The sequence below is a fragment of the Schistocerca nitens genome, chromosome 1 (assembly GCF_023898315.1).
Source record: "Schistocerca nitens isolate TAMUIC-IGC-003100 chromosome 1, iqSchNite1.1, whole genome shotgun sequence".
In the NCBI taxonomy this organism is placed as follows: domain Eukaryota; kingdom Metazoa; phylum Arthropoda; class Insecta; order Orthoptera; family Acrididae; genus Schistocerca; species Schistocerca nitens.
This window is the reverse complement of record NC_064614.1, coordinates 539,329,602-539,355,970: the sequence shown is the minus strand read 5'-3', so window position 1 is coordinate 539,355,970 and position 26,369 is coordinate 539,329,602. Positions and strand designations below refer to the sequence as shown.

The window sequence follows — 26,369 nt, the reverse complement described above, 5'->3', positions numbered from 1 at the left end:
AACACTACCTTTCCAGACGCCCTATGGATTCCAAACCAACCACCTCCTTCCTAGTCTCCATGACCAACTATATTCTCACCCACAATTACTTCTCCTTTGAAGGCATTACCTACAAACAAATCCGCAGTACGGCTATGGGCACCCACATGGCACCATCCTATGATAACCTATTCATGGGCCACCTAGAGGAACCCTTCCTAAAAACCCAGAGTCCTAAACCCCTCACCTGGTTCAGATTCATTGATGACATCTTTGCTATCTGGATTGAAGGTGAGGACACCTTATTCACAGTCCTCCAGAGCCTCAACAACTTCTCCCCCATTTGCTTCACCTGGTCCTACTCAACCCAACAAGCCACCTTCCTAGATGTTGACCTCCACCTCAGAGATGGCTAAGTCAGTACCTCCATCCATATCAAACCTACTAACCACCAGCAATACCTCCACTTTGACAGCTGCCACCCATTCCATACCAAAAAGTCTCTTCCGTACAGCCTAGCCACCCGTGGTCATTGCATCTGCAGTGACGGGCAGCCCCTCTCTAAATATACGGAGAGTCTCACTGAAGCCTTCACTGACCGTAATTATCCTCCCATCCTCTGGTACCGCGTGCCGCGGAATTTGAATCCCCGCCAGACGCCATGGACGTCGAAGACCAAGAGGTCTCTGCACCATCGCGCCGTAAGCTGTGGCGGTGCACGCCTCTTGGCCTGCGTTTAGTGTGAGCGTGCCACAGTGGAACATGTGGTTCCAGTGGCCAATAGCACTTTCTTGTTCTGTGTACGAGTGGACGTGGTTGTTAAGTTTCCTTGTGACTCCATTGTTTGATATTGTTGTTGTTCGTTCTGTCCTTCGTTGGTCATGTCCGTCCTCTGCAGTTGTGTTGTTGTTCGTGGGCCGCTCCGCGGGTCCTGCCGCGCTTTCCGTCACTTCAACCCTGTGACCGTTTCAGTCACAGTTACAACAATCCTTGTACAAAAACAAATCTCCCGTGCCTTATCTTTCCAGTCTCCCACCACCTCCCAAAGTCCCACAGTCTGGCCACAGAGGAGCATTCCCCTCGTAACTCAGTACCATCCGGGACTGGAGCAACTGAATTACATTCTCCGCCAGGGTTTCTATTACCTCGTCATGCCCTGAAATGAGAAATGTCCTACCCACTATCCTTCCCACCTCTCCTACCATGGTATTCCGCCGTCCACCGAACCTACACAATATACTCATCCATCCTTACACAACCCGTCCTCTCAATCCCTTACCTCATGGCTCATATCCCTGTAATAGACCTAGATGCAAGACCTGTTCCATACAACTTCCTACCACCACCTACTCCAGTCCGGTCACTAACATCACCTATCCCATCAAAGGCAGGGCTACCTGTGAAACCAGTCAAGTGATTTACAACCTACGCTGCAACCAGTGTGCTGCATTCTATGTAGGCATGACATCCAATAAGCTGTCTGTCCACATGAACGGCCACCGACAAACTGTGACCAAAAAACAAGTGAAACAAGTGGACCATCCTGTTGCTGAACATGCTGCCAAACATGATATCCCTCATCTCAGTGACTGTTTCACAGCCTGTGCCATATGGATCCTTCCCACCAACACCAGTTTTTCTGAATTGCGCAGGTGGGGAAATTCCCTGCAATACATCCTACGTTCCCGTATCCCTCCTGGCCTCAACCTTCGTTAGTCACTTTCCTCACCCATCCAGCCCTCTCCCTGTTCCAATTCCAGCACTACACAGCCGTCATGTCACCACAACACCCAGTCTTTTAATTTCTTCTTTTTATTTCTCTCCTTTCCGCTACTTACCCCCCCCCCCCCTGCACCTTCTCTACCGTCCTCAATCTAAGCTGCAACACTTCACTGTCCGCCACTCCCACCATACTATCCCTCCCCCTCCCCGCCTCAGCCTCCTCCTTACCCCCATCCAGTCACCACTCCCATCATGCACTTGTGTTGCTGCTCGCAGTGTGGTTTCAGCTCTCTGAGACTGCAGACGTGTGTGCTGGTTGCGTTTGTGTGTGTGTGTGTGTGTGTGTGTGTGTGTGTGTGTCTACTGCTGATGAAGGCTTTAATGGCTGAAAGCTTTAACTGTGTGAATCTTTCTGTTTTGCCTATCGCGACTCAGCATCTCCGCTATATGGTGAGTAGCAACTTTCCTTCTCTGGTATTGTTACATTCCATCCTGGATTTTCCATTGTTTGATACTGCACCATCAGTCACATACACATGTTTAGGAAATGCATGGCCTCCAGATGCTATGTCATCAGTTATCATGCCAACAGCATAGCATGCATGTGCACTGTCATGTAAGATATCATCAGTGACATCAGCAAAACAGTGTGATGTTCCAAGGAAGTGAGCAACACATTTGAATATTGACACTTGTGGTCTGTGCAAGTGGTAACTTTGAACTTGTGTCTGCAAAGCAATGGAGCAGTTCTGAGCAAACTCGAAATGAAAAACTAATGTGTTATTATTCTGGGATGTGGCTGATTTTACCTCTGCTATAGACTGTCTCTGAATCCTGCAGATATGATAATGAGGTACTCCTTTATGACCCATTCCTTCAACGATCATCCCTTCAGCACAAGGACACTTTGCACACTCCTACAACCAACATTTATCTTGTGGCTCTTGACATATACACAAAAGTGTCAGCTCCATCTCTCTGCACTTCTTCCCCATGAGACAACGTATGCCGAAACAAATAAATTTCAAGTTAGTTCAGTAAATACACATGCGTATTTCCTTCACTGGCTGGTATTTTACCCATTTTGGTAATAAGGAGTAGAATTTTGTGAAACAAGTTTCTAAATTTGAGTTCTTCTTTTTCATTAAGAGATATGTTTCTCACACTGATCTTGTTATATAATTTTTTTACCTTTTTTAATTTTTTAACCATTTTCACAAACAGAGATAACATCTGTCTGATTAAGACTTTGCCTTCTGCAGTCTTTGTCATCAATTAGGCAATATTACAATTAATAAAATGTTCCAGGCTTTTATGCCATGGTGAATGGATTTTACCTTAACACCCAACATTTCATCCCCATCTGCAGAGGATATTTTCAGCGGGGATCGTAGCTTCTTTGAATGTCCAAAACACACCCTGGCCCACTACTGACTACAGAAAAATTTTGCTTCTGTGCAGTGACGTGACGTTACATGTTTTGAGTGTGCGAGTGCAATTAGCCATTGCCAGCTGCTGTTGCCTGTTGTTGCTATCAAACCATGGTGGAAGCCTGGTACGAATCTTCTTCAGCTCCAGAATCCAGATGTCATTCAATTTCATGCTGTCCTCCTTCCTATTGAAATTTTTGAGATGTTTTACAATCTCTGTGGCGTCTCTCTATATCTTGTCTTGGTATCTGCTTATGGCTGCCAGTATTTGAGTCCTATCAAAATGAATGTTGTGGTCTCCTGGCTGCAAAGCATGTTCCACAACAGCGAATCTGTCACTCTCCCTCTCTTCTGCAATTGCCTTTACGATCTTCTAGTCTATTTTTGACTTATTTTTGTAGTACTCACATACACCTCCCCACAACTATCACGGAATCCTATAAATTCTTGATTTTCAAGCGGTTGGCAAGCATCCTTGGCTGATTTTAGGTGACCTTGTATCCTCCAACTGGGTTTGTAGATTACCAGGATGTTATGCTTTTTCAAGAAATTTTCTATGCAGCCAGCAACGTCCTTAATGACAGGCAGGAAAACTTTCGGTTTCAGTGGCACTTGAGCATTGCTGTAAGTGTTAAGCGGTGGTCTTAATGGTCTTTTTACCTCAGCAAACAAATAACCATTCTTGAGCAATGCACTGGTGAAATGTTTTAATTCTGCATCATGAAGCTCTGGTTTTCAGATTTTCCTTGCTCTATCCGGCAACATTTTTATGGTGCTGTGCTTTTGTCGTGGGTGATTATAATCCCAGTGTAGGTAAAGGTCTGTGTTATGTGTTTTTGGTAAACCATGTGGCCCAGGCTACCATCTTCTTTGTTGAAAACTAGCGCATCAAGAAAATTTAATCTTACTGCTGCCTCATAAAAATGTTGGCAGATAGAGCAAGGAAAATATGTGAACCAGAGCTGCTTGATGAAGAATTAAAACAGCTCGCCAGCGCATTGTTTAATAATGGTTAATATTTTGCCGAGGTGAAGACACAAGATCACCTAAAATCAGCTGAGGATGCTTGCCAACCTCTGGAAAATCAGGAATTTATAGATTCCGTGAAGTTTTGGTGAGGTGTATGTAGGTATTATAAAAAGAACGATCAACAAACAACTAGAAGAGCACAAGGGCAATTCAGAATAGCAGACATGACAGATCTGCTGTTACAGGACATGCTACATTCATTTTGCTATGGCTCAGGTACTGGCAGCCACAAACGGATACCATTAAAGTTTGTACAGAGAGGCCAAAGAGATTTTAAAACACCCTAGGAATATCAATAGGAAGTAGGAGGGTGTGAAATTGAATGACATCTGGATTCTGGTGCTGTAGAGGATTTGTACAAGGCTTCCACTGTGGGATGATAGCAAAAGCGGACGAAAGCAGTAGACAATGGCCAGTTGTGCTCACGAATTCAAAACACAAGATGTAACGCAACTGCTTGGAAGCATGCAGTAGTGGAATTTTGCTCTAGACAGTAGCGGGTACGGGTGTGAATCAGACATTCAAAGAAGCTACGATCCTCCTTGAAAATGTCCTCTGCGGATGGGGACGAGACGTTTGGTTTTATAACTAAATGAATTCAACTACAGCATAATAGCCGGGACAAAAATTAAATGTATCATCTTGCAATGGATGTCCATAGTTGGTATCTGGGCATACTCAAGTACCTTTTTTATTCTGTATTTTATCAGCTTTTTGAATTAGTGCTGTGAGGCAGTTGGGATGTAATTCTGTATCTGCTGCTTGAATGGATATCAGTGTCAGTAATTGTACCTTCTCAGTATAGGTGGCTGCCGAGATGGCAGTGGTTACAGTTTGAAACCACACATCATATTGGGCGCACGTCATTGTCTTCAGGTTCTGTGCCAAGTGCATCAGCGTTATATACTTCACGTAGGTTTGAAGATGTTGCTTGCATAAAACTTGTTTAAAATTCTTCCACTTTCCTTTTTACATAACCGTTTTCTTCTTATGCTTCTTATCTTGCTTGGGCACTTAAGGAGGGATATATTGGGGGTTACAACAGAAATAGCATTCAGTGCGTTAGCTACTTCACACCCAAGAATATAAACATCTGCAGTGCCTTCGTTAGTTTTGCACTCCCGTGATGGTGATCATTCAAATGGATTATCACTGAATTTCTTCTTGTAGTGAGTATAGCAATTGCTGCACAGTGAATGTGATGGTAACACTGTTACATGAAGACCAACATATTTTTGCGATACCTCTGACAGATTTCCAACAATTGTGTTTTTCACTTTTCTTAAATACCTCCATCTTGTGGCTTTTACATAGTCCACACTCCTCACCCTTTCACTACTGTATTTTCTAACTGACATTGTATCTTACAAGAAGTTAAAATCTGACACAAAACTTTATGCAGTATGAGTCATGTGGAAGTTCTCACTCATTTGTTATAAACAGAAGAAAGTTGGAAACAGTGTCACCAACATTCATATTTTACACTAGAAATTCAATCATGATATTTTACAAATTGTTAACACTTTACACAGCAAAATAATTCCCTATTTGATTGCAGTAACTACTAAAATATTAACCAAACAATAAATTGTGCAATTTTAACAAGTTTTGTGATCAGGGTTTTCGAGCATATAATTCATAAAAACTCATAAAAATGTGATTTTTTTTAAATTTTAGAAACAAATATTTACACAACACACATAGCTGGAGCAGAGAAGATATTATTCATGTATCAGTTGTATCTGGTAATATAACAAAGAAGTTTGCATTCTCTGATTTTCCAAATTAGAAAAAAATTAAGTAGAAAAAATAAAATTTTTGTATTTTCTTTTTAAATTAGTGACTTAAAAGAAAGCCCAAAAGTGTGTGTATGTGAACTAAATTTGAACATATAAAGAGGGAGCTTTGTAGCTGAACATCTGGCATATCTACTGTGGTTTTAAGAGTTATTTACAAAATACAAATTTTTCAGAGGACTCTACCATTTACAAAGACCATGATAAAATGAAAATATTTTATTTATAACACGTATGGTATAGAGGTCTAACACATTTTTTTCCAGAGAAACTCATGATCATGAATTGACATGTCTTGTATGATTTGAGATGAAATTACACAACTGCTGCTTCAGTTATATTAAAAGACTGCTGTTCATCCCGTTTTGAGGTAGTTATTTGCTTCTTTACAATGGGATATTGAAAGTAAATAGTTACCAACATCTGTAAATGCATAGTATGTTTTAAATACATTACTGCTTCTCATACTGCTTTACAATGAACACTGCTACTTGCCAAATATCCAACAGAACTTTCAGTCATTCAGTCTAGATGTTCAGATAATATATGGAATGATTGTCTAATGGTCTAGATGTTATTAATTTTCCTTTGAAATGTTTCTGGTTCTCAGTTGCTCATGTAATTTTTAAATATGAGCTTGTGAATGCATGAGGGTACATAGGCCTAAGTCTTCTCTGAACCAAAAGTACAAATCCAAATGCAAATAATTTTTGTGTCTTATAATGTGATTGTGTACATCATAGTACTTTGTTGCATCAAGAGTTCTCGGTTTACTTGATGCGTTTTGGATAAAATCCCAAGATTTCAACGACTGCCTCCATCATTATCGTTTGGGGCTAAGTCTGACCGTTGTGAAATTGGCGAGGCTCACATTTTTATACCCAGAGGATGGTATCTGATTTCCTGGATTACATCACAGTGACACCACGGAAATGGCATGTACTGAAGTGGAACCCTCTACATCTGTAGATTTTATTTATGCTTTATCCAGGTTTGCTTGCAGCGCCATCTCTCACATCAACCAGTAAACTGCCTGAAGCCTTCATCTTTTTTCTCTCTCTCTCTCTCTCTCTCTCTCTCTTATTTTTTATTGAGTGCACACTTCCATGCATTGCTAAGTGCGTAGCTTGTGTGTCTATTGAAGTTGTTTTCACATAGGTCAATTTCAGCTGCTTCCCTGATCATAGTTCCATTAGTTTGATGCATGAGAAGTATTCTGATTTTTTAAAACAATAATATGTGTTTATTTAACAGTCTGGGCCTGGCCACAATTGATCTTTTTCAAATATCTATATTTAAGGTGATGCTGAGCTCAATGTAGCGATCGGCAGTGGTTAACATGGACTGGCTCACATGGCTTTTGCCACACTTGCAAGGAATTTGTGAATGCCTAGAGCTCTCTGGCCAAGATTATCCTTAACAGGTCATAACATTTCTTTAATTTTCCTGGGTGGCAGGAAGGCTGGTCTGATTCCTTGCCTGTTTAGGACTCTACTATGTTTAGCAGTTCTTGCACCACAGATTAGAAGCCACACTATGTTTTGGTCCTCTTGGCTTGCTTGAACAGCATTGTGTCTTGGTTTCCTTGACAGCTTTTACCTTATACCATGGACAAAATACCCATTTCTTCTGAACACTGTCATCGGATGATTAATCTCAGAGCCGAGATTATCCTTGATTGAAATTTTCTGTACATAGAATGGCCAAGTCTTCCACCTCATTTCCATTCTACAAACAGATCTAGGAAAGGTAACTTCCTTTTCTTCTTCACCCCCCTCTGAAAGTCTTATGTTAGGTGTATACCACTCAAACAGTCAGCAAACTACTGCAGCCTCTCACTGCTGTGTGGCCAGATTAAAAATGTATTGTCACCATATCGGAAGAAACAGGATGGGTGGAAAGGAGAATGCTCACTCTTGAAAATCGCCCATAAAAATATTATCTATGGTGGGCGACATGGTGAACAGATGATTGTTACACTGATCATCTCATAATTGTTTCCAATGTACAAAAAGTAAATGGTCGTGAAAGTGTGGCAAAATAATTGTAGACAATCAAGGGAGAAATGAGCAGCCAAAAGTTTTAATGTGTCTTCTACTGGTACCTTCATTTCTCACCTGAAATTTTGAAATTATTTCAGCACACTTGGATGACGATTTACATTTTGTATGGTGCAAACAAAATCTATAGATGTAGAGGGCGCCGAGGGCACCACCTCTGAGCATGTCATTTCTGTAATTGTTCAGGCTTTTCCAGCAAGGTGTAGTCATGTTGATTAATCGGGTTTCTGCCAGTTATTCGCATCTTCCTTGCATGATATTTCAACTGTGTGACTTGGTCTTTTTCAGGTGCTGACTGATACTGATTCCACTGTGGAATGAGTCTGTCCATGGTGTGCGCCTGCCAGTAGCAATGGCTGTAGTGCTTTCTTCTAGCTGCGACTGTTCCGAAAGCTATGCGCGTACTTTGTGGCTATTATCCATTGTCAATACAGCGGAATTAAGTTCTTAATGGCATCCAAGCTGTGCAAAGTGTTTTATCTGCTGATTGTAGTCATTTGAGCCCTTCTGTGAATTGAGACGTTCTGTTACTGTGGTGTGCCATGTTAGGCGCTCCGTCTGAAGTTCTTGTCCCCCAGGAGTGGCTGCAGTGTCATTTTCAAGCCGATTCTGTTCAAATTGTCGGTCGATACTCGGAAGAACGCCGTCAGATATTGTGTCTGTTGTCTGAGGTACCATTTCACATACGTCCTTTGTTCCATGTACTGGGCTGTTATCCCTAATTTCTTCTTTATACTTGTGTCCCTTGTGGTCTGGATGTTGCGTACATAATGAGATTCACTGCCACCTTAATCTCAATAGATTCTTTGATGAAGCTGTCCCAGTATCTTGATGTTAAGCAGCTAAGGCCTAAAGCACCAGTATGTTCCATATTTTATGGCCTGCCTAAGGTGCACAAGGAAGCGGTTCCTCTACCTCCAATAGTCAGCAATATTGGTGCAGCCACCTACCTCACTGCTCAACACCTTAAGAAGATGCTCTCACCATATGTAGGGAAGTGTGCCCATCACATTCGCAACTCGGAGGATTTCCTACAATGCCTCAGGCAACTACAGATCTCAGACACTGACATTATGGTCAGTTTCGACATGGTCTCCCTGTTCACCCGTGTACCACTGAGTGATGCACTTCAGCTGATTGGAGAAATGTTCAACGGTGCTCTCGTGGACTTATTCAGATGCATATTGACTTTGATGTACTTCCTATATGGGGGTCAATTCTGCGAGCAAATGGAAGGGGCGGCAATGGGCAGCCCCCTCTCACCGGTGGTGGTCAATCTTTTAATGGAAAGATTTGAAGAGGACACTCTTACATCAGCCCCAGATAAACCAAAATGCTTTTTCAGATACATTGATGACGCCTTTGTCATATGGCCCCTTGGGAGCGAAAAGCTTGATGTTTTCTTGGACCATCTAAACTCACGCCACCCTAACATTAAATTCACCATGGAACTGGGGAAAGATGGACTACTCCCTTTCCTAGATGTACTAGCTAAGAGGAAGGGAGATGGTACCTTCAGTCACATTGTGTACCACAAACCCGCTCATACCGACTTGTACCTGCAAGCCAGCAGTTGTCACCACCCGGCACAGAAAAACGCTGTACTCAGAACACTGGTTCACTGGTCAAGAACTCTGTCAGATCCAGATAATTTGGCGACAGAGATACAACATCTACAATCTCCATTCTACGAAATTGGATACCCTTCTCGAGATCTTCAAAAGGAAGCTGCGCCTTGTTTCACCACCAGCAGTTCTTGGGAGATACAAGAAGAAATGCAAAAGGCTGCACATTTGCCATATGTTGGGCCAATATCTGCCAAAATCAGCAGAATTGCCAATATCTGCCAAAATCAGCAGAATTGCCAATATCTGCCAAAATCAGCAGAATTCTCCTCAAACATAACATTAAAAGCGTGTTCCATCCACCCACCAAGATTAAGGCTCTGCTAGGGAGTGTGAAGGATGACTTGCATCTACAGAAACTGAATGTTTACCATGTACTATGTGAATGTGGGATGGCATACATCGGCCAGACAACCAGGATCGTTGACATCAGGTGCAAAGAGCACCAAAAGCACATCGGGCTGAGGCAGGCAACCAAGTCAGCTGAGCATTGTTTAGAACTCGATCATTCTACGAAGTATAATGATGCCAAGATTTTAACACAAACATCGAGTTACTGGAACAGCGTCATAAAGAATCTATTGAGATTAAGCTCGCGGAGAATCTCATTAACCAGGACACGAGTTTCCAGCTCAGCTCGGCTTGGAACCCAGCACTCCATCTTCTGAAGACGCAACGTAGGCAACATCCAGATCACAAGGGACACAAGTATAAAAATGGAATTAGGAATAATAGCCCAGTACATGTAACAAAGGACGTATGTGAAATGGTACCTCAGACAACAAAGGCAAATCTGAGGGTGTTCTTCTGAGTCTTGAGTGACAATTTGAACAGAATTGGCCTGAAAATGACACTGCAGCTGCTCCTGGGGGACAAGAACTTCGGACGGAACGCCTAACACGGCACACCATAGTAACAGAACGTCTCAATTCACAGAAGGACTCAAATGACGACAATCAGCAGATAAAACATCTAGCACAGCTTGGACGCCATTCAGAACTTAGTTCAGCTATATTGACAATGGATAATAGCCACAAAGTATGTGCACAGCATTCAGAAGAGCTGCGGCTAGAAGAAACCGCTAAAGCCATTGCTATTGGTCGGTGCACACCACGGACAGAGTGCCAGATGTGGTGCGGACTGCAGAGGGAACACCCACCTAAAAAAAATATAGGCATAAATACTGGACTCGTTACACACTGGAATCAGTATCTGGCAGCACCTGAAGAAGACTGCAAGTCACGCAGTTGAAATATCGTGCAGGGAAGATGCGAATAACCGGCCGAAACCCGATTAATCAACGTGTCATTTCTGTGTTTTCAAGACATTATCCAGTCAGCCAGTTGCCATCGTATTGGTATAAAAGTGGGAGCCTCGTCAGTTTCGCAACAGTCAAACTTAGCCCCTGACAACAATGATGGAAAAGTTTGTCAGAAGCTTAGGATCTTATCCGAATTTGACACAGCAAGTAAACTGAGAACTTTTTATTCAAGGACTCTTGTCACGAAAGACTCCGTAGTCGTAGTATTTCATTGCTGTAAGACAGGCACTGAAAATACGCAAAATAAGCCAACATTGTTGTCTTTACGTAGACACCATCAGGGATATATCTAAAAGCAACACATGTGTAATTCATTGTATTCATTAGTTTATCTGGTGACACAATTTCAACTTGTTACATGGACAGATCTAGTGGAGTATTATGCCAGGTGTTTCAGGTTCTGTATGACAATTAATGTTTTCATCTGATGCTAGCATGTTATTTTTTCCTTGTTTGAAATTGCATTTTATGAGTCATTGTTATATTAAGATAAAAACTGTTTGATGTGAGCCTATTATAGGCATATTCAGCTGTAATCTGAGCTGTGTCTGGTGAGGTTGTGTTTGGGGCATTAATTTGTATGCTTATAACATCAGCAAACACACTGATAAAGCAGAATCTGTGGGGGAAAACACTGAAAGACAAATAAAAGTTCTGTCGTTTTCATAAAAAGAAAGTTTTAAATACCTGGGAAGATTGTGTATGTAGTCGAAGAACAAGAGTGTGCAATACTGATCCTTTTGGGTCACCACATGTTATTTGCCCTTGTCTGAGTTGATTTTTCACACTCGTGAATTTGATTCTCTGCTTTCTTTTAAGAAAATAAGACTGAATCCATATAAGAGGGATGCCGGTAATGTCATAATACTTTTACTTTTGGTAGAAGCTAGGTGCCATATACAACAAATTTGAATTTACCCTGCATAGCTCAATATAAAAGACTGATACCAGTCAGAATTCAAAACAGATACCAGTCAGAAGTCAAAACAGATGCATGTAGCAATCAATCATCAAAATTTAATGAAAGGCTATATCAGCGTCAGTTGACCCATAAAGCACAATTCTGAAACATCGACCAATGCAGGAGGCCAAAACTTACACAGCAAAAATAACATTAATAAAACCAAGAATCAGGTTTACCAGACACCAGATTCCACATGAATGAGAGATCGAGATGCATATCACAAGGAAATAACATAAAAGAAGAGTAATGAAATTAACACTGTTAGTGAATGAATTTAAAAACATAGAAACAATGTTAAAACGCCTCCTCAGGTGATAGAAAATAATTCTGTACATGGAACAACCCCATCCCAAACCTAATGCAAATTCCTTTTGCTTTTGTTACTTCTGGTACCGAATGCCGCGGTTTTCGAATACGCGCCAGACGGCATGAGACTCAATGACCACTAGAGGTCTCTGCAGCAGTCACATCATATGCTGTGGCTGCACATGCTCCTGGCCCCGACTCTTAACGTGAGGGCGCCACTGTGGAGCACTTGTTCCCAGCAGCCAATACCGACATACCCTGTCGTGTATTTAGGTGGCTGCCTCTCACTCAGCTAGGCAGTCTGATATTCATGTTGAGTCACTTACAGATATCTTGTTTAAAATGCATGTGCTTACTTCCCGTTTACGAATGGACGTTGTTTTGATTCTGTGAGGTTATCTCTTGAGACCCCATTGCTTAATTCTTTGTTGTTGAGCTTTGTGTCTGGCTTGGTTGTCCGTCGTCATGCTTGTCCTTCCATTCCCGTTCGACCGTCTTGTTTGTTTGAAGGCTGCTCCCGTTCGGTCCTGCCACGTTTTCGTTAGCAGCAACCCCGCGACCGTTCCTGTTGCAGTTACAACATTACTTATTTGATTTCAGTATAATAATTTCAGTTTTGTCAAATAAATTTATTATAGAAAATATGAACACTCAGCTTCAAAATAATACATTGTGAATAATTCATCGGAAGTATGGTTTATTCATCTTTTCATTGTAGATATTTGCTGCCCTCACTAACCAGCATCACTACAATATGTTCATAAACTGTAACTTTTGACAGACATAAACACTAAACTTCTGCTATGCTATGGCACAGCTTTTGATTACTGTGAATTGATCGTTTTTTTTTTTTTTTTTTTTTCCCATAATGTAGGAGATATTGACAGTTCTTGCTGTTGTTGGCCATCTGGTAAAATATCATGTTGACCTGCAGTGGAAATGTCTTGCCTCAAGTGAAAGTGATGACACTACAGTGTCAGAATTCCCTTTAACACATATGAGAAAAAGAAACAAACACACTATATGATTATATTACACTATAAGTGTCATAAAAGTATTGAAATGTTAGAACATGAATATTTAGCTGTTTTTGGCCAGGTGGAAAAGTTACTTAGGTGCCTATTATTACTGTAGTTTATGCCCATTAAAGTTTTGGGAAAGTGGGCATTTGAACTACTGTGTTATACAAGTTCATAGTTGGTAAAAAGTTGGACCACTAATGCTCATTGTCTTCTGAGGGTGGAAAGATACACTGTGGTTTAACGCTTTTTATGTGCACAGTGCATTATTTGAAAGAGTGTGTGTAATTTGTGTTGTAAGATGATAATTAAATTGGTATTCTTTAATTTACAGAATAACAGCCATGGAATTGAAGTGTGCATATCAGCAGTATGACTGGGGAAAATTTGGGCTCAACAGCAAAGTGGCATCTCTTCTAAAATGTGCAGAACCAGAACTGATAATAGATGAAAACAGGCCATACGCTGAACTTTGGATGGGAACTCATCCCAATGGCCCATCTATTGTGAAAAGTACTGGTGAAAAATTATTGGACTGGATCGAAGGCAATTCACAGGCACTAGGTAGAAAAGTAGTATCATCATTTGGTATTCAGTTGCCATTTCTTTTTAAAGTATTGTCAATCAACAAAGCCTTGTCTATTCAGGCTCATCCCACCAAGGTAATGCATTTGAATTCTTTTTCTGGACCATATAAAATTATATGCTTAATAATGCCAACATAAAACATGCTGAGGATTGTAATATTCTACCCAAAATGTCCTCGTGCAAATACACATACCAAATGAGAAAAATATGGAACAGCAATTGTTTGATTACGTAAGTTAATATTTGCAGCTGTGTAACCATTACACTTTTTTTATATTTGTCTGTCCCACTTACTTTCGTGTAGCACAATTTTACAAAGAGAACAAAAATGAATTCTCGGAAGCACTCATATAATATTGTAACTGTACCACACTAGCAGTAGTTAAATAGAAATAATTCAAAAGAAATAATGGAAAGAGTGGATGTGTACCATAGAAGCTGTACAAGACTTTGTATTCTGAGAGTTTCATTGAAACTTGACATCTATTAACAGCATGGATCTTTTGCTTAGACGAATGTGTTTATCTGTAGTTTATGCATGCTCAGCTCAACATCACCCCAGACTGTATGAGGGGGACCCAAAAATAACCAGAATTTCTTTCTAGAAAGCATATACTTTATTGTTTTCAAATACAACCTTAATCTCCTTCGAAGTACTCTCCATTAGCATTAATACACTTGTCCAAACGTTCATTACAGTGTTCGAAGCACCTTTTAAATTCGTCCTCTTTGATACCTGCTAGCACTTTCATGACATTGCGTTTTACGTCTTCCACAGCCGCAAAACGCTTCCCTCTCAAGTCTCTTTTCATCCTCGGGAATAGGAAGAAGTCCGAGGGTGCTAAATCCGGCGAATAGGGCGTGTGGGTCAATGTAGTAGTCTTCGTTGAGGCCAAAAACTGGCGAACGCTGAGAGCCGTGTGCGCAGGAGTGTTGTCGTGATGCAGGAACCACATGCCAGAATCCCACAAAGCCAGACGTTTTCGCGACAAACTTCTGCGAAGCCGTTTCATAACCTCCAAATATAATTGTTGGTTTACTGTCTGGCGGCACAACCTGCTACTACAAGTACATGATGGTGCAGCATTACGATTCCGGTTACTTTTGGGTCCCCCCCTCGTATTGAACAGAACAGTTCATAATGGGAGGAAACTTCCATAGTATACATTCACTATAAGGGAACTTCTAAAGAAACAGTGTTTACTGCATAATACATGTAAAATAAAGTGTAGGGCTGTAGATAGAGAGATGCTGAATGAAGCATGTTTGGTTGTCGAGAGAGCAATGCATGATGCCTTCAGTGACTACTGTAGCAGAATATTGTCGAGTGATCTTTCACAGAACCCAGAAAAATTCTGGCCATATGTAAAGGCCATTAGTGGCACCAACATTAGTGGCCAGTCCCTAGCAAATGAGACAGGAATTGAAATTGAGGGTAGCAAAGCAAAAGTTGAAATGCTTATCCATTTTCAAATGTTCCTTTGCAAAGTAATACCCAGGAAAAATGCCCCACCTTAATCCTCATACCACAGAAAAGATGAATGAAATAAGTAGTAATATCTCTGGTGTTTAGAAACAGCTGAAAATCATTAAAATTGAACAAAGCTGCAGGGCCCAATGGAATCCCTGTCAGATTCTATATTGCAGTTTTGGCTGAGTTAGTCTGCCTTCTAGCTATAATCTATCATAGATGTCTTGAAGAAAAAATCATGCCCAGTTTGTGGGGAAAAAAAAGCACTGGTTGCACTCGTCTACAGGAATGATGTGGAAGTGACCCACAAAACTACTGTCCAATTGTCCTGACATTGATTTGTTTGAGAATCTTAAAAACATATTCTGAGCTCAAACATAGTGGGGTACATCGAACAGAATGACCACCTCAATGCCAACCAGTGTGGATTCCGGAAACATCAATAATGTGAAACCCAACTTGCACTTTTCTTACATGACATACTAAAAGCTTTTTATCAAGGCAACCACGTACATGCAGTATTCCTTGATTTCCGAAAAGCATTTGACTCAATACTGCACCTACGCTTATTGTCAAAAGCACGATTTACTGGGGTATCAAGTGAAATTTGCGACTGGATTGAGGACTTTTTGGTAGGGAGGGCACAACATGTTATCTTGGATGTAGAATCATCGTCAGTTGTAGAAGTAACTCATGTCTGCCCCAGGGAACTGTGTTGGGACCCTTGCTATTCCTGTTGTATATTAACGACCTTGCTGACAATATTAATAGTAAGCTCAGACTTTTTGCAGATGATGCAGTTATCTTAATGAAGTACTATTTGAAAAAAGCTGCATAAATATTCACTCAGATTTTGATAAGATATCGACACAATGTGGAGATTGGCAACTTGCTCTAAATGTTCAGAAATGTAAAATTTTGCACCTCACAAAACGACTCTAATATGAATGACTCACTGTTGGAATCAGCCAACTCATACAGATACCTGGGTGTAACACTATGTGGGAATATGAAAAGGAATGATCACATAGGTTCAGTCATGGCTAAATCACACATGCAACCCATCCCAATATATTGCTAAAGCGTGTGGGACCCATACCAGATAGGACTAACAGGAGGTACTGGATGTATACAGAGAAGGGCAGTATGAATTGTCACACATTTCTATAATTTGTGGGAGAGTGTCATAGAGATACTGAAGGAACTGAACTGGAAGACTGTTGAAGATAGATGTAAACTGTCCTGAGAAAGTCTATTATCAAAGGTTTCAGGAACCAGCTTTAAATGTTTACTCTAGGAATATACTACAACCCCCAACATATCATTCTCATAGGGATCGTGAGGATAAGATTAGAAGAATTACTGTGTGTGTGCACGAGCGCGCGCACGCGCGCGCGCGCACACACACACACACACACACACACACACACACACACACACACACACACACACACACACACAGAGGTCCTCAAATAATCATTCTTCCTGCGCTCCACATGTGAATGGAACAGGAAGAAACCCTTATAACTGGTACAGCGGGCCGTAACTTCTGCCATGCGCCTCACAGTGGTTTACAGAGTATAGATGTGGATATAGATATTTTTGTTTCAACACTTGGGATTTACTGAGTAGCATCAGTTTTTTCATATAGAGGAAATGTATTGTGATGCAGAAATCCTTACCAGAACAACAAACTTTTTAACAGGATTTGGTCACTGTATGACAGGACGGGCTTTATCGGGGGCAAGACTAACTTGCAACTACAGCCAGTAGATGGCGAGGCCAATGTGCAACCTCAAACTAGCATGGATTGCTGAAGTCAGTAGGGGGTGGCCATACACTGTCACCTTAAAGCCCAAATCGTAACAAATTTAAATTTTAAAATGAAAATATATAATAAATAAAGAATTAAAATAAGGAACAAATAGTCAACTGAAATCGTGTAGGATGGTAATGTGGTATAAACCAAATTCTTATAGTTCAAAGTAATTGTTTATACCATATATATTGACATAAATACATGAGTGATGGACTTATATAAGGAAAATGGATAAATCTGTTGGAACAGTAGTTAAACCAGCAGTGCAAAATGTAGTTACATAGTGCAAGCAAAGCATTTACACACAATAGCATATGCAAAATAAATTCATATAGCCGTGCATTAATTGATGGAAAACAGAAGCAAAATCTTAAAAGTTTGTCAGCTAAATCTTAATAAAATCCATCATGCGATCGTGCTATTCGTCCACGAGACGCAGAGGGCCATAGACATGGGTTCACAGGTAGATGCCGTGTTTCTTGACTTCCGCAAGGCGTTCGATACAGTTCCCCACAGTCGTTTAACGAACAAAGTAAGAGCATATGGACTATCAGACCAATTGTGTGATTGGATTGAGGAGTTCCTAGATAACAGAATGCAGCCTGTCATTCTCAATGGAGAGAAGTCTTCCGAAGTAAGAGTGATTTCAGGTGTGCCGCAGGGGAGTGTCATAGGACCGTTGCTATTCACAATATACATAAATGACCTGGTGGATGACATAGGAAGTTCACTGAGGCTTTTTGCTGATGATGCTGTGGTGTATCGAGAGGTTGTAACAATGGAAAATTGTACTGAAATGCAGGAGGATCTGCAGCGAATTGACGCATGGTGCAGGGAATGGCAATTGAATCTCAATGTAGACAAGTGTAATGTGCTGCAAATACATAGAAAGATAGATCCCTTATCATTTAGCTACAAAATAGTAGGTCAGCAACTGGAAGCAGTTAATTCCATAAATTATCTGGGAGTACGCATTAGGAGTGATCATATAAAGTTGATCGTCGGTAAAGCAGATGCCAGACTGAGATTCATTGGAAGAATCCTAAGGAAATGCAATCCGAAAACAAAGGAAGTAGGTTACAGTACGCTTGTTCGCCCACTGCTTGAATACTGCTCAGCAGTGTGGGATCCGTACCAGATAGGGTTCATAGAAGAGATAGAGAAGATCCAACGGAGAGCAGCGCGCTTCGTTACAGGATCATTTAGTAATCACGAAAGTGTTACGGAGATGATAGATAAACTCCAGTGGAAGACTCTGCAGGAGAGACGCTCAGTAGCTCGGTATGGGCTTTTGTTAAAGTTTCGAGAACATACCTTCACCGAGGAGTCAAGCAGTATATTGCTCCCTCCTACGTATATCTCGCGAAGAGACCATGAGGATAAAATTAGAGAGATTAGAGCCCACACAGAAGCATACCGACAATCCTTCTTTCCACGAACAATACGAGACTGGAATAGAAGGGAGAACCGACTGAGGTACTCAGGGTACCCTCCGCCACACACCGTCAGGTGGCTTGCAGAGTATGGATGTAGATGTAGATCATCATGAAATATCATTAACAGTAACAACAAAAACTTAAGTTCATTTATCACCAATACTTTTGTGACAAATACCTAACTTACAAATTAATTTAATTGGATGGGTAAAAATCTACTCACAGAGTGGCGGCAGGAGAACACACATATAAACATATTAAAACTTTCAGAGCCAGTGGCTTGTTCTTTTGGCAGAAAGTTTGAATGGGAAAGAAAAGAGGGGGAGAAGACTGATGAGGTTTAGGAAAAGGGGGAGTATGGAAAAGTTGCCGAGAACCCCAGTCGGGAGACCTACTGGAGAGGATGATAGGAAATTTCCTTCCCTTCCCATCTGGTTGACCTTGTAGGAACCGCCTGGTAACACAACGAAATCACAAAGTGGGCTTTGGCATTTATTCTGTGAAGAATGTTATTTACAATGTGTTTATTCTTTGGTTTTGTTCTAGAGCATGCGATCTTTTTTTATATATCTGGTCTTTGGAATTGTTCCTGTGTTCAACATCATGCAAAAATAAAGTTATATTCTTGAATACATTACTCTCTCTCAAAAATAATTATTAATCAGCCTCCGTTGCTTTAGTGGTCACTGCAAACACTCAACTAGAAGAAAATTATGATGTACAAACAAGAGAACCTGAAGCACTGAAGTTAGTATTTGAGAGGCCTATTACTCCAATGTCAAACACGTGTGCGGCCGTACAAACCAGCAGCCTGACAGAAAAATATGCAGCACGTAAATATTTGAACACCGCAGTTCCTGCCGGACAGACTACAGCTATGGTTTGCAGTGATTGAGCTCACGTTTGCCCAAAGCAAGATCCACGATGAGCAGACGAAGTTTGCGATAATGGTGAATGCGCTGGATGCTAGAGCAGCAACTGCAGCAGAAAATGTTATACTCCGAACTCCAGCAGAATGACCATACGTGGCATTGAAAAATGTATTACTCACTGGAATGCATAAGCCGTTAAATCAACACATGCAGCAGGTGCTTAAAGAAGAAGCTATAGGTGACAGGACACCGTTGGAATTTTGGGAGCATTTACGCGGTATCGTCAACGCAGAAGAATTGTCAGATGTGATGCTCAAACACATCTGGCTAGATCAATTATCAAGCATGGTAAAAGCCACACTAGTAACTCATGAAAAAGACAACATGCAGAACCTCTTGGAGATAGCAAAGTCCATGCAACCGTAGGCAATCCACAGATGGCCTGCATGGCAATATTTAACGGGGAAGAAGCGTAAGAAGTGATAGCAGCAATAAAGAAGACTCAGCATACGGACGTCAACAAAATAATGCAAGAACTAACATGACAGACGACATTATTGGAGCAACAGGTCTCACAATTGCTACAGAATGAAAACAGCAAGGCCAACGGTATAATTCAACAAGGACGGGTATGTTGATACCATCAACACTTTGAGGATAGAGCAACAAAGTGTTCACAGCCATGTGTGTACTCAAACGTGAGCAGCGGCCAGCAGTAGGCACAGCGGGCCGCCATAGCACAGAAAAGTGCCTGCATCAACGAGGTGAGATTGACGCAAGCTACGGACGGGTGAGTAACTTCAGTAATTTTCTTACCACCTCCAAACAGCTCCGTCAGAGATGTCAAGTCTAACTGTTGCTACCTAATAGACTCAGGATCTGATGTGACTGTGCTCCCCTTTACTGACCATCAAGGAACAGATGACACCCCATTGATGCAATTAACCACAGCAAATAAATCGCCCATTGCTGCTCATGGCACATGTAAAATTGAAGTCGCTTTAGGTTTCTCACAAAGCTGTCAGTGGACCTGCATTATGGCAGAGGTGTCAGAGGTGATATTGGGTGCAGACTTTCTTTATGACATGCACATTACCGTAGATCTTGCTAATGCACAGATTAAACGAAATCAAGAGACAATAGGTGGCATCACGGAACGTGGCACTTACCGTGCTGGCAAGCATAACTGTGATGCGGTGTCACATGGCGCAAGTGATAACATGGTTGCAGAAAAATCCGCAGTAACTCACAAAACTGTATACCGCATTTACATCATGCCCAGTCAGCCAATACATCATCAGCCGCGCAGGTTAGCAGGAAAAGCATGATTCGAGGCATTACTGGCATCAGGTGTCAATCGTAGATCAGACAGCTCGTGGGCATCACCCATACATTTGGTAAAGGAAAAAGATGAGCCGTGGAGACCATGTGGCGATTACAGGAAGTTAAACACACGTACTATACCAGGTCATTACCCAGTGACTAGTATTCACGATTTCACAAATCAATTACCTGGGCCAACGATCTAAGCATTATTGAGTGTAAAAAAGCTTATCACCAGATACTGGTGGCAGAAGAAGACATACTGAAAAAAACTATTACAACACCTTTCGGTTTATTCGAATATGTCCGAATGCCTTTCGGGTCAAAAAACGCAGCTCAAACACGGCAATGATTTATTGATAAAGTGCTGCGCGGGTTGAAAGGATGCTTTGCTTATCTTGATGACATATTAATCTCATCGACAACGGCAGAAGCACACGAGAAGCAACTGTCTGCAGTGTTCTACCACATAAACCACTACGGAATAATAGTCAACAAAGCAAAACGCGAACTGTGAAAAGGCAAGTTACGTTTCTAGGATATGAAGTTTCGGCGGAGGTCATACACCCGTGAGAGGACAAGGTAGCAATAATCGACAACATGAACTGCCCCGAGACTTACCATCAACTCAGAAGAGTTTTAGGTTCGGTAAATTTCTATAGACAGCATTTGCCGCGAGCTGCACTACGACAAGTGCCCTTGACAGACGCTCTCGCAGGTAAAAATGCAAATGGAAAATGAGCGTTGCAATGGAACTCGGACGTGGAGAGAGCATTTCAACACATAAAGGCCGACTAATGAAAAGCAGTACTCATTACTCATCCGGTACCAAAAGCACCTCTGTCAATAGTAGTAGATGCCGGCCAAGACGTATTGGGAGCCGCACTGCATCAGAAAGTAAATGACAAATGGCAGCCTTTGGGTTTTTTCCTCACAAAAACTTACAGACCCACAAAGAAAAGGGAGCACATATGACAGAGAACTATTAGCGATATGTGAAGCTATCTGGTACTTTCGCCCTATGTAGAGGCAAGGGCATTTACTGTATACACTGACCATAAACCAATAACCTTTTCTTTCAGTAAGTCACAGGATAACTGTTCTCCACGTCAGTTTCACCACTTAGAATACATCAGTCAATCTACTACAGATATCAAGCATATCAAGGGAGTTGAAAACATAGTCACCGATTTCCTGTTGCGGGTCTCGGTTATTTCACAAACCATAGACTACAATAAATTAGCCACTGCAGAAGCTAATGACGCACATCTCCAACAGTACTTACAGGATGTAAGAACCGGACTTCAGTTAAAATTAATCCAGCCAGCAGGCATGAATGTGAAGAAATGGTGCGACATAGCTATGAACAAACCCAGGCCTTTCTTTCCAAGGCAACTACGGAAAGTGGTTTTCGACAGCTTTCACGGACTCAGTCGTCCAGGTAGCAGAACAACTATCAAACTACTCACGCAACATGTTGTCTGGCCAAGTATAAGGAAGGATTGCCGTGGTTGGGTAACAACATGCATGCTGTGCCAAAGAAACAAGATTGGATGGCATGTACATAAATCAGTTGGAGATTTTCCCCCAGTAACAAATAGGTTCTCCCAAATTCATTTCAACATTGTGGGCCCACTGCCACCGTCGGAAGGCTACAAGTATTTGTTGACGTCGGTGGACTGGTATACAAGATGGGCAGAAGCTTCTCCAATATTGGACATTTCAGCAGAGATGGTAGCTTGAGTATTTTTGGCTTCTTGGATCTCCCGTTTTGGATGTCCACTATACGTGACAGCCGATCAAGGACGACAATTTGAATTCACTTTGTTCCAACAATTAGCCAAGCTCTGTGGATCCCGCCATCACCGCACCACCGCCTATCACCCAGTGAGCAATAGCGTGGTTGAGCGGTGGCACAGGACATTAAAGACAGCATTGATGTGCCATAAGGACAGCTTGACTTCAGTGTTGCCAGTGGTGCTGCTAGGTCTCCGAACTGCCTGCAAATCAGACCTAGGTGCATCCATGGCTGAACTGGTTTATGGAGAGAACCTCAGGCTGCCGGCAGAATTTTTCGTTGAACCGACGGAAGCGACAGCGGGCGACATGCCTTATGTCTTACAACGAGTCTGCAACCACATGGCACATCTACCACCTACATCTGGTTCTCGAAATGGCAGCAACACGCCGTTCGTTCACAAGCAGGTTAGCGATTGCCCTTATGTGTGGCTGAGGACAGATGCTGTACGAACACCTCTTCAGCCGCCATATACTGAGCTGTATAAAATACTCGCGAGAGATGAAAATACGCTGCAGATAAATCATGACGGGAAGTGACAAACAGTTTCCCTTGAGAGAGTTAAACCAGCGCACATGTGGCCGCCCTGTGACGGAGAAAATCAAGACACCAGTGAAGAACCGTTGCCTACACAATATGACGAAGAGGTGTTGCCCGCAGAGAGCAACACGCCAAGCCAGAAGCAGGAAACCACACCAGAAGGCCCGCAGTTCTCAGAGAAGCACTCTAGGGCAGGCAGAATTATAAAATACAAGTATCCTTATGTGCCCGGAGCTGTGCTGTACAAAGGGAGGGTGTGTAGGAACCGCCTGGTGACACAACGAAATTGCACAGTGGACTTTGGCGTTTATTCTGTGAAGAATGTTATTTACAGTGTCTTTATTCTTTGGTTTTGTTCTACCGTTATGTGATCTTTTTTTATATATCTGGTCTATGGTATTGTACTTGTGTTCAACGACATGCAAAAATAAAGTTATATTCTTGAACGCATTACTCTCTCTCAAAAATAATTATTAATTAGCCTCAGTGGCTTTAAACTCATTCTCACGTGATGAGAAGGAAATTTCCTTCTCATCCTGTCCTGCAGGTCTCCCCTGACACGGGTTTCTGGGCAACTTTTCCAAATACTACTCTTTTTCATAAACCACACCAGTCCTTTTCCTTCACCTCTGTTCCTTCCCTTTCAACCCTTCTGTCAGAAGGAGGATCCACTGGCTCCAAAAGCTTGCAAACTTTAATACTTTTATATGTATGTTCTCCTGCCGCTGTCTGGTGAGTAGATTTTTTTTATCTATCCAATTAAATCATATGTTCCAAAATTTATTGTTTTTGTTGATATAACTAATAAGGTTGTCACACAATTAGAAATAATAAAAGCAGTGTAATATTAGTTCACAGCTACCTAAAACTGTTTAAATAACAATAAACTTCATGTTGTTGTTGTTGTTGTTGTTGTTGTTGTGGTCTTCAGTCCTGAGACTGGTTTGATGCAGCTCTCCATGCTACTCTATCCTGTGCAAGCTTCTTCATCTCCCAGTACCTACTGCAACCTACATCCTTCTGAATCTGCTTAGTGTATTCATCTCTTCGTCTCCCCCAACGATTTTAAAACTTCATGTGATCAAGGAAAAACAATTGCTGAAAGCCACGTGAAAATCTCTTGAGTCCCAACAGAATTTAATGTCCAGAACTCACTCCCTCAAAATTATTCTAAATCCCAAACTATTTCTGAGTGTTTAATTTGCGACTACCAGAAACTTATTAAGTCCAACACATGCTGTTCTAGGGCATGCATTGCTCTAGCTGCACAAATACTTTAACAGCCTCTCATTCTGAAAGTTCACCTACTAAAGAATACAAGCACTACTCTGCATGCTATTTAAGCATTTAGTCAACTGACCACTACTGAATTCAGTACATGTATTTGCAAAATGACCACCATTCAGTTATAAATACTAACTGTGGGGGGAAGTCTAGTGACATGTCCATAAAATTTTAATCTTCGCCTTCTTATGTCTGCTGCCAGGTTTGATATAGTTTCTGTGGTTCTTCTTGATTGTATCCGGTATCCTTCTTCTGTTAATTTTGGACCTAAAATCTTTCTCATAATTTTTCGTTCTTCTTTTAGTATTTTTTCTAAATCACATTTTGTGTGGAGTGTGAGTGTTTCACTAGCATATAGTGCTGCTGGCTTAATTACTGCGCAGTAGTGTCTGATTTTTGTGTTCGAGGAGATGCATTTTTTATTGTATATTTCATGTGTTATGCCATATGCTCTCTTCATTTTCTGTTGTCTGATCTTCTGTGCAACTTTCTCTCCTCCGGTTGGCTCCAAAATTTCACCTAGGTATTTAAAATGTTTTACTCTATTTATTTTTCCATATTTTGTGTTCAAACTGTGTATATGGAATTTTGTACAGAAAAATTCTGTCTTTTGAAACGAAATTTGTAAACCTACTTTATCCGCGCATTCCTTAAGGATCTCTATTTGTTTGGTGGCGATTTCTTCATCATCTGCAAGTATGGCCAAGTCGTCCGCGAATGCTAAACAAGATATCTCCACGTTGTCTTTGGTTCTACCAAGATGGATTGGTTTCCAGTAGGATTGATTTTTTAATTCTTTTTCCCAATCCTTAATGACTTTATCCAGGACTATATTAAACAAAAGTGGAGATAGCCCGTCACCTTGACGTACTCCAGTTTTTATGAGAAAAGGTTCAGAGATTTCTCCCCTGAATTTAACTTTAGATACAGTGTCTGTCAGTGATTCTTTGATAAGCCTTAGTGTTTTGGAGTCAAGTCCAAGTTCCTCTAAAATGTTAAACAAAGATTGCCGGTCAATTGAGTCATAGGCTTTCCTAAAATCTACAAATGTACAAATTATGGGGGCATTTCTAATTGCTTTGTGTTTTAATATTGTCTTTAAATTAAATATTTGTTCTATGCATGAGCGACCGGGGCGGAAGCCTGCTTGATAATCACCAATTTGGCATTCCAGCTGCTCTTGTGTTCTTTTCAGCAGGCATGTTGAGAGAATTTTGTAGGTGACTTGTAAAAGTGAGATTCCCCTGTAGTTATTGACATTTGTTCTGTCTCCTTTTTTATGTAACGGGTGAATAAGGGCACATTTCCACTCCTCTGGTAATTTTTCTGTTTCCCATATTTTTGTTATTATTTTTGTGAGCTCTTGCAACGTCTTTGGTCCTAGGTTTTTTAATAGCTCTGCAACAATGCCATCTTCGCCAGATGTTCTATTATTTTTTAAGTTTTTAATGTGGCACTTGATTTCTTCCTGTGTTGGTGGTAATGAATCCGGTTGAGCGTTGGCACAGATTTCTTTGGGGAAACCTTAAACTAGGTTCTGGGCAATTTAGTAGGTTAGAAAAATATTGAGCCAATACTTGACAGTTTTCCTGGTTTGTTAGGGCTAATTTACCATCTGGTTTTCTGAAACATAAATTTTGAGGGATATATCCTCGTATTTTATCTGCGAAAGTTCTGTAGAAGTCTCTTGTATTATATTTTTGGAAATTTTCTTCTATGGCATCCAGTTGTGCCTTTGTGTACTTCCTTTTTGCTTGCCTAATAGATTTTGAAACCTGTTTTCTAACCTCGTTAAATAAATGTAGACTTTCTTGTGATTTTTTACTGTTATATTCTTGAAATGCCTTTTTTCTCCTTTCCAATGCATTTTCACAGTCCGAATCCCACCAAGGGTGTTTGAATATCTTTTTCAAGGGAATAGTTTCCTTAGCTATTCACGTGATTTTAGAATGAAATTCTTCCCATGTGTTTGCCTTTTCCTTCTCCC

General features: G+C 41.2%; 1 protein-coding gene across 3 annotated transcripts in view; it reads left to right on the top strand.

The window, feature by feature from the left end:
• The window catches only part of LOC126253703 (mannose-6-phosphate isomerase), a 129,187-nt gene that overhangs the window by 17,351 nt on the left and 85,467 nt on the right, over nt 1–26,369 (top strand). For 2 of the 3 annotated variants that reach the window (XM_049955242.1, XM_049955233.1), the window contains exon 2: nt 13,586–13,913. In XM_049955242.1, coding sequence (XP_049811199.1) covers nt 13,596–13,913 — 318 coding nt within the window. In that variant the 5' untranslated portion in view covers nt 13,586–13,595. The remainder of the gene's footprint in view (nt 1–13,585; nt 13,914–26,369) is intronic. The other variant, XM_049955247.1, reaches the window with a different exon arrangement.